The 14367-nt window shown below is 42.8% G+C and overlaps 2 protein-coding genes across 4 annotated transcripts in view; one reads left to right on the top strand and one right to left on the bottom strand.

Annotated features, from left to right (window-relative positions):
* The window catches only part of nckap1 (NCK-associated protein 1), a 42059-nt gene extending 33231 nt beyond the window's left edge, over window positions 1-8828 (bottom strand). For 2 of the 3 annotated variants that reach the window (XM_083658470.1, XM_083658471.1), the window contains exons 1-2: window positions 8539-8828; window positions 1906-1923 (exon numbers count right to left, since the gene is read on the bottom strand). In XM_083658470.1, coding sequence (XP_083514596.1) covers window positions 1906-1923; window positions 8539-8646 — 126 coding nt within the window. In that variant the 5' untranslated portion in view covers window positions 8647-8828. The remainder of the gene's footprint in view (window positions 1-1905; window positions 1924-8538) is intronic. The other variant, XM_083658472.1, reaches the window with a different exon arrangement.
* Window positions 8829-10271: 1443 nt separating this feature from the next.
* Window positions 10272-14367, top strand: part of LOC310796258 (dual specificity protein phosphatase 19-like) — a 7482-nt gene continuing 3386 nt past the window's right edge. The window contains exons 1-3 of the mRNA XM_083658415.1: window positions 10272-10385; window positions 10910-11153; window positions 13364-13410. Of these exons, the coding sequence (XP_083514541.1) occupies window positions 10934-11153; window positions 13364-13410 (267 nt within the window). The 5' untranslated portion in view covers window positions 10272-10385; window positions 10910-10933. The remainder of the gene's footprint in view (window positions 10386-10909; window positions 11154-13363; window positions 13411-14367) is intronic.

Raw genomic sequence — 14367 nt, 5'->3', positions numbered from 1 at the left:
CGCCATCGTTTCTCCACTCCGGTCTCCCCAACCACCAGCTGGTAACAAACTGAGCTTCTCAAAGGGGCCCCCCGCTATGGATGGACATATGGCAGGGGACCCCTGAATACTTCGCTTTGGGGCCAAGGAAACCTCCATTTGAAAAACGGTGTTTCAACGTGCTACTCACGACCGCTAATTACCGAATGAAATAAGACGGCGCCCCCGTGGGGAAGCTTTGAGTGTTCCCCGAGCGTCGCCCCGTACTGCACGTCGAGCATCAAGACTATAATGCAAAGCAAACGTGTCCTCGAGGGGATGGATTAGCGTTGGTCTGTCACATTGGCGGCTGTGTGAGCTCTCTCACTTTTCACACGCTGAGAGCAACTGCTGTGAAGAGAAAGGAGAGCTTGTAAAGTATGTATGGTTTTTCACACACAGTTGGGAATAATAGACCCAGTCAAAGCGAACAAGTGCTGGCTGCCTGCCTACTAGCGTGCTAACTGGCTAGCTAATGGTGTTATATCCTCACCCTCCTCTTCCATTCTCAGCACTGTGTTGTACTTGCTCTTTACTACACAATACTGTCTTGTGTCTTGTGTCATTCACAATTTCTGACGTTCTACTTATGGGCCAACTAGTTCAGGATAAAAAGCATCGGCTGAATTGTAACAACGCTCGTTTCCTACAATGACTGGCTGTTGGGATGATGTATATACAGTACTGTAACCGTACACTATCATTTATATGAGTGCTGCTACGATGTCCTTGGTGAACTTTGCTCAGTTCAGTTCAGTTGCTCTGAGGCTGAATGTTCAGTTGGACTGGGCTCAGTTGACTGTCAATTTAATCAATTCAGAGACGGGCCTTGTTAACGGACTGGATGACTAATTGCTGGGTGATGTATTAGTTAACAATATATTAGATTATGCATGATGAAAGATATCAAATATTACTCCGTCATTTTTTTTTAAACTACATGCAGAGTTGCCTATGGCCGAGCAGAAGTTAAGCACGGCACACTGTCCTGTGGTTAGATCAGTGGTTCTCAAATGGGGGTCCGGGGACCCCCAGGGGTTCTTGAGGGGGTTCCAGGGGGTCCCCAGCCAAAAGGGGGGTAATTTATTTTCACTATAATTCCATTCATAAGTAACACAATGACTATTTTGCTCATGGGTTTTATACACTTTCTGTAATAAAACATATAAAAGCATCAATCTTATTATCATGTGGGGGACCGTGGGACAAAATCCTATCAAATGGAGGTCCGTGGGTCTAATTTTGGTCAGTTTAGGGTTCCTTCATGTGGAAAAAAATTGAGAACCACTGGGTTAGGGGGTATGAGCAGGGCACCCATACTAAAATAAATAAAGTGGGTTACTAATAAATGTAAGGCACTTTTGATCAAAGCATTCACCAAATGGCACATTAAGTTCTATTCACCGGTGAAATAGTAAAACTATCCGTTACTTTAGTTCAGCTAGGCAAGGGCTGCACATTTTTTTGCATAGTCAAATCTCTTTTTGGTCCATCTCTATTTATACTGGTTCATTAGCTTCTTACATAACATAAATCTGCACTGAAATCAGTTCCGCTTCCTTTCCACAGTTGTAGCAGCACAGAACTAAAACGGTTACTAGTGTAAGAATGATCTATCATAATCATACTAAGCACATGAATTACATCTTGAAAATGTCCACTGAATTGGTCAAAGTGACAAGTGAACGGAGCCCAGTCCTGCTCCCAGCATTCAGATTGAAACATGGAGGAGGAGAGGAGAGGAGTGAGGCAGGAAGGAGAGGAGCAACAGATCAGTACAGGGAGCCAGGAGGAAGAGGAGGAGGGAGGAGGCGGGGAGTTGAGGAAGGGTGACGAGGGGGGGGGGGGGGGGGGTTTCATCAGTGGAAGGTGATAAACTTTGCAAACCTTCCAAACTTGTCCTTGCTGCATAGGAGAGGGGGGGAAGCATTGGAACGGAGAGAAGAAGAGCAGAAATCAAAACAAAGAGCCCACCCAGACAAACTGCTAGCTCATTGGTCATCAACGAACACGCCCCCACACACACACACACACACACACACACAAACATATAACAAAACACACACAGGTCTCAAAAGCACTCAAAAAGGATATGATGATTTTCGGCGCATCTGAGAACTTCTTAGATAGGGACGACCTAAGTCTCACGACGTGGTCAGACCCAACGTCTTACGTCGGCAACGCTTCCAGCGACCTGGACGGTCTGAATCGCACGTCGGCATTTCCGGGGGTTTTGCCGTAGGGATTACCTACGGTAAAATCGGATTGGCTGGGCTCTTACGTGAGTTCCGGCGCGCCGTCCGCGGTTGGTCAATTCATGTGTCTGTCACGCATTTTGTTTTGGTCTTAGGGGTGGGGGGGGCGGTCCTTAACCACTTCACCAGACAGATCTCTATCAACGGTTGACTACTGCGAGACTAGGGAGCCATGACATCGCGTGTTCCTCTTCAACACATGTGAGGAACCACGCATGCTGTGGCAACATGTGCTGCCATTAACACATCTATAAACGCATGCTGTCTTCACAGTAACACCACGTCTGGTTGTCACTACCCTGGTGCTGCTCAGGTGCGTTGAAAATGACCAGTCCAATTCAAGAGTGTGGTGGTGGGACCGGACTGAAACAATATGGCCGACACTCCAGCTGTCAAACATGTCAACAGTGTCTGATCCAGAGCTGTACTGTATGTATGCAGATCAGAGTTTGGACCCTGCATTGATCACTGGCTGCAATATTAGCTGCACAACTCTGTTCCATGGCTGTTGCTTAGTAACTGTGGTGATGGATTCCTCCTGGTATCATTTGTTGAACATTGGTGCAAACATTCGTTGATTGTGAGGGACCGACACAAAAACCTTACGTTTACCGTTGATGATATATATATATTATATATATATATATATATATATATATATATGCAGATTTCAAGCCTGGAATAATCAGAAAATCAGATGTAGGCAGGTCCCATTTCAGTGTGTTTCTGTGTGGAAAGGGCATTTTTAAATGACTTTTTGGGCTCAAATGTTGGAGTATTGAGAGCAGCTCTCTCCGTAGCTGAGAGCTCTGGAGTGAAGGGACTACGTTTTGAACACCATCAATCATCATTATGGCAAAAGCATTTAATTTGCACTTTTACCAGCAAGGATATTTGTATCGGTGTGTGTTAGATATGGCCAATACTGCAAAAACTCTGTGAAAGCCTGGCTTCATCTCCACGCCCCCTGCTGGACTATGCTGAAGAAACCCAGAATAAAAGAGTAGCTAAACGCTAAAACACGTAATGATAAAAAGCATGCTAGTGAAATTGCCTTCTGCTATTAGCTGATCTTTGGTGCCCTTTTGGCCTCGTCGTCTTGGCAATAATCCACTTAATTGAAACATGAGGGTTATTATTTGGCGCTTGACCGCCATGAAAACCAGAATATAAACTACTCACCAACATTGGACGCAGCTGGACGAGTTTCTACGGTACCATTTGAATGAGGCCACAAAAATAGCCTGAAAACCTTTTCAACAAAAACAGATTCAACAACATAATCCCACTTTTAAGACAATAAAGTCAATAGTAAAGGTCGGTCATCATTTTTGCATTTCTGTTCTTGGTTTACACTCAAATTAGAATTCAAAAATAAAAAGTAGAACCGGTCTACTAAACAGGAACTATTTATCCTAAATGGTATCCCTCTGCTGTGTTATCTTCTATCAAGAAGAATGCAGTTCGGCGAAACAAGTATGTTCTACGAAAACGCTCGACCAACAGTCAATTGAAAATCAAAATAGCGAGATCAATTAATGAATCTGTTTACAAACGTGTTAAATCTAAGTTTTCAGGATAAATCGTGGCCTCATTCAAATTAGGGTTTTCATGGCGGTCAAGAGCCAATTATTAACCTCCATGTTAAAACAAAGTGGAATATTGCTTTTAAAAAAATGGTTGTCTAATGCAAAGTTTCGACAGTGTCAACGGTTTAAGTTTTCAATTATTTGATAACCATCTCAATAACACATCAACATACAGTAAACATGCAACATTAACTACAAAATGTATGATTTGATATATCAACTTTTCTATCTATCTGTTGAGTGTTTGAGGAAGTAGAAGAAAAAGGGGGACAGAGAAGGTCAAGGAAGGAAAGACAGCAGAGAGAGAGCAAGAGAAAATGGCCGAGACAGAAAGGACAGTGAGACAAGGGGAATTTTCCAATCAGGGTGAAATATTAACACTGCTGTCTGTCATCCCGTGTAGGAAATCAGCTAGGGGCAAGGTAAAAAAAAATGGCCTTAAAAACCGTGATCTAGGGGCAAAAATGTACAGCAAAATTTTGATGATTTTATTTTCATTCAATTAATTAATTAATTCCATTTCCATCTCTAGCCCACACTCTGCACCTGCAAGCTGTTTGCCAGAAGAAGATGATGAAGAACACAGTCACACCCCAAATATTTTTTAAATGTCCTTCACTGCTATCACGCAATATTTTTTTATTTATTTCCTGTAGCATGTAGCATGTTTATTTTCTTCTTCTCTACACCTTAAAGGAACACTCCGCCCATTTTCAAACAGCTTTGTATCATTAGAACATCAGTAGTATATCAGAAAACTGTAAACTGTTTTGAAGTCTGTCATTTAATTTGACAGTTATTGAGTGTTAAAGTGTGGACCAGTGACATCACTGGTCCACACTAACTCAAATTAATAACTCATTAACTCAAATCAACTCTCAATAACTGTCAAACATTCTGTCATTCATCTAGTTTGACAGTTATTGAGAGTTGATTTGAGTTAATGAGTTATTAATTTGAGTTAGTGTGGACCAGTGATGTCACTGGTCCACACTTTAACACTCAATAACTGTCAAATTAAATGACGGACTTCAAAACAGTTTACAGTTTTCTGATATACTACTGGTGTTCTAATGATACAAAGCTGGTTGAAAATGGGCAGTGTTCCATTAAGAGGCTCAACAACTTTTGAATGAAGTTTACTCTAATTTCATCCTGTGGAAACAGCCTCTCAGTGACTAAATAAATAACCCTAAAAATAAGGAGGAACAATTTACTCCATTCTGAGTTGTTGCATAGATCCTCTTTCCTATGGTACTACCCATAATGCCTGTAACACACACACACACGCACCCGTGCGCGCAACACTCAGTCAGTCAGTCAGTCAGTCAGTCAGTCAGTCAGTCAGTCTCTCACTCTCACACACACACACACACACACACACACACACACACGTGTTTATTCAGAATCACAACATGACTTAATAAATGCAGTAAATATCTTGAGCACTGTGACTGCATACATAGCCTCTATGTTTGTTTGCTACCACCTAACAGACTGGTCTGCCAAGTCCCTCCTAACAGACTACAATGGAGCTTGCATTGCATGCAGTCCAGGATCAGAAATTAATGAGGGATCGGGGCAAAAATTCTCTTGAAATTAAAAACTAGGGGTCAATAAATGCTCCTGGTAATTACAATACCCCTTTTACCCTGTCCAAACCCTTTTCTTTCAGTGGTCAATTATTCACATTGAATTCAACTAACTGTCCTCTGTGAAGACGCACACATTACTGATGATTTGTAAATGTGGATTTCTCAACTCAAACATACAAACTTTTAAATTTGCATAAAAATACAAAAACGGAAAAAAGTACAGTACCGTTTTAGTGCCAGTAAAAAACGGTTGCAATTTTTTTATTTAATTAAATTGCTGCCTTTTACAATTACAGTATATAATGGGCTACTTGCACAACTCCACTACTTCCTGAAATTAGTACAGCTTCTTTATTTCCTGTCATCACTATTGGATGAACTGATTAATGTCAGGTGTGCTGCAGTCACAACAATGATCAGGCACACCTGATTAATCAGTTCATCCAATAGTGTAGGACAGGAAATAAAGAAGCTGTACTAATTTCAGGAAGTAAAAAAGTTGTGCATGTAGCCTATAGGCTGACATTGTGATTGGATTAATTGCACAGCACTAGTTATACGACAGTCCGTCGTCGTGCCTTTCTTAACCCTGGAGCATATGGTGGTATATATATATATAAAACAGAGACAATGTACGAGTACTACCCACCTCTGAATATGTGACTTATCTCTCCCATTCACAAAATGCATTCTGTTCTTTGTTGTATTGATATATTGGGAAATATCAGTTATTAACTAAAGGCCCACTGAGTTAAGGAACAATGAGGTTACCTGAGCCTTTAAGGACAATAAATACCACTAGCTAGCCTATATGCAACACAAAAAAAATGCTAGATGAAAGGTCCTTCTGCTGAAAGATAAGTATAAAAAAGAAATAAAAAAGTTATAAAGTATGCCCAGCCAAGAATTATGTGACCATTAAGGAACAAGAAACTGATGTGTAATGAGCAATAAATAAAGAAATAATAAATAAAATAAAATAGCTATGATCTTGGACAACACTATTCTATAATGAGCCCAAATAACTATCCCAAAGGCAGAAAACCATACTACCAACAAAGTCTGTCATCTGTGATTTCATCAAGAAACCATTGACAATGAATTAGAGACAACTTTGTGAACATTTTTAGAATTTCTCAACTTCCCATTTGGCAATTGGCAGACGCCGAGAGTGGTTTCTGGAGCCATTTCAGAATTGTTAACATTTATTACAATAAAATTAAACTCATAGGTTTACGGCTCAAACTTTCTAGGTCCACAAAAGTAGTCTCTGATTCGTTGATGGTGCCAATCCAGAATGAGTCTGATGATATATCTCTGTTTAATGTCCTGGCTCTTTGCTGTCTGGCTTTGGGATGCCGTTGTTAATATTAATAGATGTTGGAAAATAGCACAATATCACACGGGGGAAAAAACAAAACAAATCATATGAACAGCATTTCAGGGTGGTCATTCCCCTTTCACTTCAAAAGCCGTATGGAGGCAGATCGGGATAGCTGATGGAAGAAGATGTGAAGATGGTGGGACAGAGAGAAAGAAAAAAGATAGGAAGGAGGAAAGGAGCGTTTCAAGAAGAGTAATACTTATTGGGGGAATCTCAGTGACTGCCTGGTCTGGACAGATCATACTGCGTTCTAAATAACATGCACTGAGACTTGGCAACTTAACTCATTATCAATAACTATTATGCAAAATAAAACATTGCAGTCAAGCAATGACGTGTCTTGTCTTCTATGACTGCTTCAATTTCTAAATGCGTTTTATTCAAGTTAAAGATAAGACTGTCAACTGAAGATACATTTCACTACACTGAAAGTAATTGTCCAACAGTATGAGAGCCAGTAGTCTCAAAATGTCCAATAAATAGGAAACAGTATGGGCTTTCAGACTTGTCGGACTTGTAGTCTGTACTGTGAAAGACTTTAGTAGGCTATGACTGAACCCTCTCTCTCCCTGACCCTCTTTTGATTCATCACATCAGGCACAAACACTCCCTCACTTACACACACAGACCTCTTACTATTTGATCACACACAAGCGGTTGGTGTAATTATGCAAATGACAGTTCATATTTTAATATTAAACTTAAACGACTGTGTCTGTCTATTGCAGTGATGAATCTCAGGGACCGAGAATGAATTTAGGTTTAAAATACCAACCTCGCCCTGTCAATCTGTGCAAGTAGGGCATCACACACACACACACACACACACACACACACACACACACACACACACCACAACAACCAGGGAAAGGGCCAAATAGCTACAGCTAACATACAGTACCAAATTAAATAACATAACTATCCAGTGCCACAATAAATTCGTTTTAACTGGATCCCCTACATTTGGGGACGTGTAACGTGTCTGGCTCTGATGTGCAAAAGCTATTAAACCAGCTGGCTAGCGTTGATAACTGTAGTAGCATCAGATGTGTTTGTTTGGTAGCTGCCTGCTGTGTTTTGTGGGACAGAGACGTCGACGCCCGAGTGAGTGCTAGCGTAGTTAGCTTAGCTAGCAGCCGCCATTACCAGCCATCGTTTACTAGTAGGTAGGGTAAAGCTACTGGACAGGCCCTGGACCCATACAGGTCTCCCGATTTTGCCTACATAAATTAGGTCATGGGGTGTTATTTTTCAGTTTAAAATGTAGCAGTGTTTGTATTTAGTAGACACTTGACACATCGTGCGGACCAAACTGCCACATTTATCTTTAATTTGCCCTAAAAACGCCGTATTAATACGCATTCCTCGCTGGAAAACCAATGGATACCGTAAACTGCAAGCTAACGCGATAGCTTGTGGCTAGCAGAACCCAAGGGTTTGCAGCGATGGAAGCTAACAAGGAATTTTGAGTCTATATCAATACACGCACCTTCCTCCTAATACATGTCAATGATAAACTAAACTGTCTAACTAAAGGTAACGTTATGTGGGTTAACAGTCGGTGCAAATCAAGCATTCATGAGGGGCATCCTTACACAGTTTAGCTAGCGATAACATTAATCTGACAGGTGCAGGTATAATATAGCTGTTAACATTATGTGGTTGATGCAGATATAGTTATATATGAGTGTGCGAACCTTTTTAATATTGTAAACCCGGGTCAACATCCCGATGCCTCTGTCGTTGAGGATGGTGAGTTTTTCGGCCAGTTTCTGCTGGCTGGGTTGAATCACTCCCCGAGACATCTTGCTGCCGTTCGATTAAATCACCAATTCAACCGAAAAAAAATCTCAAATCTCCGCGGCTTGTGGTCCGTAAGCAGAGAGGAAAAAAGCAGTGATTTATGCAGTGATTAGATTTCGCCCATGTTCAGATGTGTTCGGGGACATCGGCTTCCTGTACTCCACCCCACCGTCTCCCAGCCCAGCCTGTCTGTGTTTTTTTTTTCTACCACAGGGATGAGAGAGGAGTTGTCCTGGTTTTCACAACGAGGCTTTTCCTGCGACTCCCGGTGGTGCGTTCAGGTGAGCCTCGTTAACTGGTAAAGTGAATACGTACTAACGTAACATGCAGATTAATTTGATGTCCACAATCTTCAAATTTCGCAGATATATTTTTTATAAATATAGCCTATTTGTCTTGTAAGATATTGATCTAATATTCTAACCATTCCCTGGCATGATGTTCACATTATTTCTTTAGATCCTATAATACTACGTATTTGTGTACCATGCTACTTGTTTCAGTGATGTGCTATCCTTTAACCAAAACTATGACACTATACTACATTTTACAGCTTTATACAAATCAAAACTATAATAAACACTATCATAAAAATACCATAACATAGCCTCTAGAAACTCACTAGCGAGTGCAACAAACACACACCATGTAGTAGCATACAAGTCCCTATAAAAATATTATCGGATATCTCAAGACAGTATGAAGACCCTTGGCATAGAGACAGTCCGCATGTCTGGGAACGCCCACAAAATGTTAAACGGCTGGCGCGCGAGTGGGGTAAAACCGCCGATATATCTCATGGGCTGACTCACCAAAAGACGGTGCTGCGGCTCTAAACTACAGGTTTGGGGGTTCTAGAGCAGAACACAAGACGTCTGCTCAGATGTGCGTTTACTGCGGTGGTTAAATCCCCGATCGTGTCTGCCTGGGCTGGGCTATCAGCTAAATTATAACTTTGCTGAATGGATAGAATGGGTTTTTTTACCCCACCCTGACCACGCCCCCAGCGTCTATTGTGGGCGTTCCTAGAGGCCTGTATGGGCGTTCCCAGACATGCGGACTGTCTCTATAGGCCTATGATAGCTGTCTTTTTCCCGACCCCCCCCCCCCCACCACCACTCTGTTGCACTATTTAATTTTGATTTCAGTTATTGTGTGGTGATGGCAATTTCATTGTATCAAAACCTGTTGCATGGCATGTTGTCTAAGTAATTACACATGAATAACCCTGACACGGTGAAGCTGTTAGCCCTATCACCTCATAGCCTATATGTTGGCAATTAAATAAATCTTGCAATTCAGAAAGATTTGTGAGTCGACTCGTGACACGATGACAGCTCCCAATAATTTGCTTACTTTATTCCCTAACCGGTTCTTCATCAGGTAGATTTAGCAATGAAACAGATCAGGTGTTCCTCTTACAGAATGGTTATAGGTCCCACCCATACAGTAGGTGTGGTAGCTGTGGTCATGGAAAATACAATAAAATAAATCTACCAATCTACTATTTTACGAGGAGCACATGAACGCACCATTTTGTTGACGCAGCTTCCGACTCTGTGAAGCGTGCCTGCCAGCTGACAGTTCCCTTTAAAACCTTTATCAAAACAAGCTCTATTTCTCAGATAAATACTGGTGCTATATTGAACAACACAGCGTACAAACTCGTGTTTAGGCTTAGAGCAGTTGTGGGCAAACGTTTTTGCAGCCGATCGCCTGAATTAAAGACATTTAGGACCAGGTGGGTGTTGTGGCACGAGGCATACTGTAGGCTATTATTACACAGAGTACAACTGTAACGATATCATGAATGAGTTATTTCTTGTTCTTTTGTTCGGTATCAGTGTGGACATCTTCAATATGACTAATTGATAAACTGCTCAGTTTTGATTTTACAGATTTGAATCCAAATAGTAGATTAGAGAGACCCACCATTTCAGATTTTAGATTTTTGTCTCAGATTTATTTAGCTTGAGACATATATATCTTTATGAAGTTAAACTATGACAGTATCTGGGGGGGGGGGGGGGGTTAGCACATTACTACTTTTTATTACCAAACAAACAAATAAATACATAAATCAATCAATAATAATAATTTATTTTTGTTTATAATGGTGTTTTTTGTTTTTGCATCAAGAAAATCACAGATTAAAGGTTATAGTTTCCGCACTTGTCTTCTTTTTTAACCACTTCATCACTGTATAACCAAATCATTCTGAGAGTAGCCTAATCTGGCGATGTAATCCCACTTGGTTTGTTTCAGTGGAGTCCCGTCAACCCTGATGCGATGCACTCGCTGGCCCAGGAGATCCACGGCTTCTCCAAAAGCCGTCTGAAGAAACAGTGCACTCATGTGACCACAGTGATGGGCAAGCGGCTGGTGGAGAGGAGGGACGGGGCGGAGGGAGAGACGGAGCAGGTGGAGGAGCTGCAGACAGGGTGTGGCTTTGTCGAAGACAAGAGCCTGGACCTTCAAGTCGGGATCGTCACACCCTTTCTACTGCTGGGTAACATAATATGTGTCAGTAGTAACAGTCAGTATGTTTATTGCCAGTCAGTAGTAACAGTATATTATACTGTTAAAGGGACGCCCCCAACTCTGAAACATTTAAATGTCACTCAGGCTGGGACTCAAACACCTTTCTCTAGTGTGAAAGGCAAACGCTTACGTCCTCCATCCACCCAGGGCCACACAACGCCCTTTACCGGCTGCCAGTTTATTTCAGGCATCTACTGTAGTGCCTCTATCACCCCCTGCTGATGCAGTACCAGCATACACCACGAGTGTACTTTTCACGCCTACTAGGGGAGGCGAAACGTGACACTGGACTGCAGTTGACCGGCGGGTCTATTCCACACTTTGCCGTGATACCTGGTCGCCTGGTGGTCGATACAAATAAAACCATTTCATAATCATTTTGAATTCCTTTTTGGCTAAAAAAGACAATTCTTCAGCCAGAGGAAAAAGGTCTGAAGCCCCGATGTCAGCGAGCCTCCGCCCTGCTGAAGGGTCCTTGAGCCTGACATTGAATCCCTATAGCAGCTGCAGGGTGCTTTCACTGCTCTGCGGCCGAACACTGCACTCTGACCTCACTGGAGGAGAGCAAGCATAAAGATAAAAATATAATTTCTCTATCGGGATCAATAAACGGTTACATCTGTTGGGCGAGAGATAGAGGTGACTCAAGGAGCCACTTCGCGTACAGTGCAAAAACTGCATGGGACAGCAGAAAAGGTTCTATTGGACAGATAGGTAATATGTTGAGAGCAGACCCTTTATACCGATCCAAGTTTCAAGGCACCGTAGAAGGATGGAGTGGTCTACTACTCAATATCCAAGGCCACACTCAGGTCCAGCAGGACCAGGATGGAGCTTTCACCTTTATCTGCAGCGAGGAGTAAGTCGTTTGTCACCTTGACTAGGGGCCATCTCACTAACTGTGCACAGCTCTAAAACCAGACTGAGCCAAAATGTTATAATGTTAACATTATAATCGATCACTTGAGAGGCAATTTCTCCAACACCTTAGATTAAAAAAAAAAAAAAAAAATAGAAATACCTGTAGGTCGGTAATTGCTAAGGGTGAGCATGTCAAGATTAGGTTTCTTTAACATGGGTTGCACAATTGCATGTTTAAAAGAAGAAGGAAAAGTACCAGTGGCCAAGGAGCAATTAATAATTGATCAAATACAGGGTCTGACATGAAAAACATGCCTTCATTCTCAGTTTTTGAAGCTTTGCTCCGTTGTCTCTTGAGCTGGTTCTTCTCCTGCATTACAGTCATCCAAACTCTCCCAACTCTGAATCTTCCTTCTCTGCAGCTGTGGATTATATTGAACGGTGTATTCTCTCCTGTTATCCAAATCACTGTTAGCTGATTCCTATTTCACTGTCTTCAGTATAGCTTTAAGCCATTCTACTACTGATTTATGCAGTGTTATTTTGCTCCCTTTATGAAGCACATTTTCCTCTCTCCGGTGTATTTTATTGTACAAAAAAATGTAATTATTTTTTAGGGCCGCAGGTTCGCGCCCCCTGTGCTACCTCCGACTTGGTCGGGCGTCCATACAGGCACGATTGGCTGTGTCTGCGGGTGGGAAGCCGGATTATGTGTCCTGGTCGCTGCACCAGCGCCTCCTCTGGTCGGTCGGGGCGCCTGTTTGGGGCGGAAGGGAACTGGTGGGAATAGTGTGATCCTCCCACGATCCTCCTACGTCCTGCCGGTGAAGCTCCCCGCTGTCAGGCGAAAAGAAGCGGCCGGCAACTGCGCATGTGTCGGAGGAAGCATGGTGCTAGTCTCGGCTCTCCCCACATCGGCAGAGGGTGGAGCAGCGACCGGTGCGGCAGGGGGAAATTGGCCAAGTACAGTTGGGAAGAAAATGTGGGAAATTCATAAATAGATAAATAAATAATACATTTGAACAAAATCAGCAGCAACACAACTGTTAGCATTATCAGTAAAACCATCGCCACCATCATCATCACAGTAGAAAGGCAGGTGAGAGTATAAGCTGTGTCGAGTTGGCAACGTTTTTCTTCCCAAAATATGAAGTTAATAAGGGAGAGGGTGTTGATTATTCATATGAACAAGGGGGAGGAGGTGCGTTTAATCATTTCATAACTCGGTTTGCAGTGTCAGCATGGGGGATGCATTTGTAATTTATTCTCATCAAGTCTTCCCTCAGTCTTCTCATCAAGACGTTTCTCCGTTTGCAGCCTCTCAGGACGCGGCCCATGACATCGACACCCTGCAGAGATATAAGGTGGGTACAGACAGAGAGATCATGACATCGACACCCTGCAGAGATATAAGGTGGGTACAGACAGAGAGACCATGACATCGACACCCTGCAGAGATATAAGGTGGGTACAGACAGAGAGATCATGACATCGACACCCTGCAGAGATATAAGGTGGGTACAGACAGAGAGACCATGACATCGACACCCTGCAGAGATATAAGGTGGGTACAGACAGAGAGACCATGACATCGACACCCTGCAGAGATATAAGGTGGGTACAGACAGAGAGACCATGACATCGACACCCTGCAGATATATAAGGTGGGTACAGACAGAGAGATCATGACATCGACACCCTGCAGAGATATAAGGTGGGTACAGACAGAGAGATCATGACATCGACACCCTGCAGAGATATAAGGTGGGTACAGACAGAGAGATCAGTTAGAGCAGGCATAGTGACATGAGATCACATGGTAGCCATGTGGGTGTGTCTCACCTCTGGGGGTCCGTGGCAGAGGAGGCGGAGATGTTGACACATGCAGTGACAGTTTTAGCCCACTAGAGGCAGTAAATGATTACGGTCATCTCGGCACCACTTGCTCTCTGCAGTGGCTCGCGCGTGCCGCCCATACAGTCTCAGGATGATGCATGGCAGGGAGTAGAGTTACCCTCTCTTCCTGCTTCTGGGACTAACGTCTTGACTGCCAAACTGCATACTAACTAAGCAGGCATTCTCATAGTATAGCTTAACCCAGGGACACCAGTGGGAGGCTTGACAGGGGGGCGGGCCAGCTGATAAAATGATCTGTTTTATGATCATAGATTCAGGTGGTGTCTCGTCAAGACGCGTGGTCAGCGCACTGACATCAATGGGTCAGCAGGGGGGGGAAATTCCCCACGGTCCTAAAAACGGAAGTAACATTGCGTGCGCGTTCCCCCACGGGATCTATGGATATATGATTGATTTCATGGATA

This window comes from Poromitra crassiceps (genome assembly GCF_964638095.1).
Source record: "Poromitra crassiceps genome assembly, chromosome: 22".
NCBI lineage: Eukaryota > Metazoa > Chordata > Actinopteri > Beryciformes > Melamphaidae > Poromitra > Poromitra crassiceps.
Note: the sequence above shows the minus strand (reverse complement) of the source record. Positions and strands in the feature narration are given on the sequence as shown.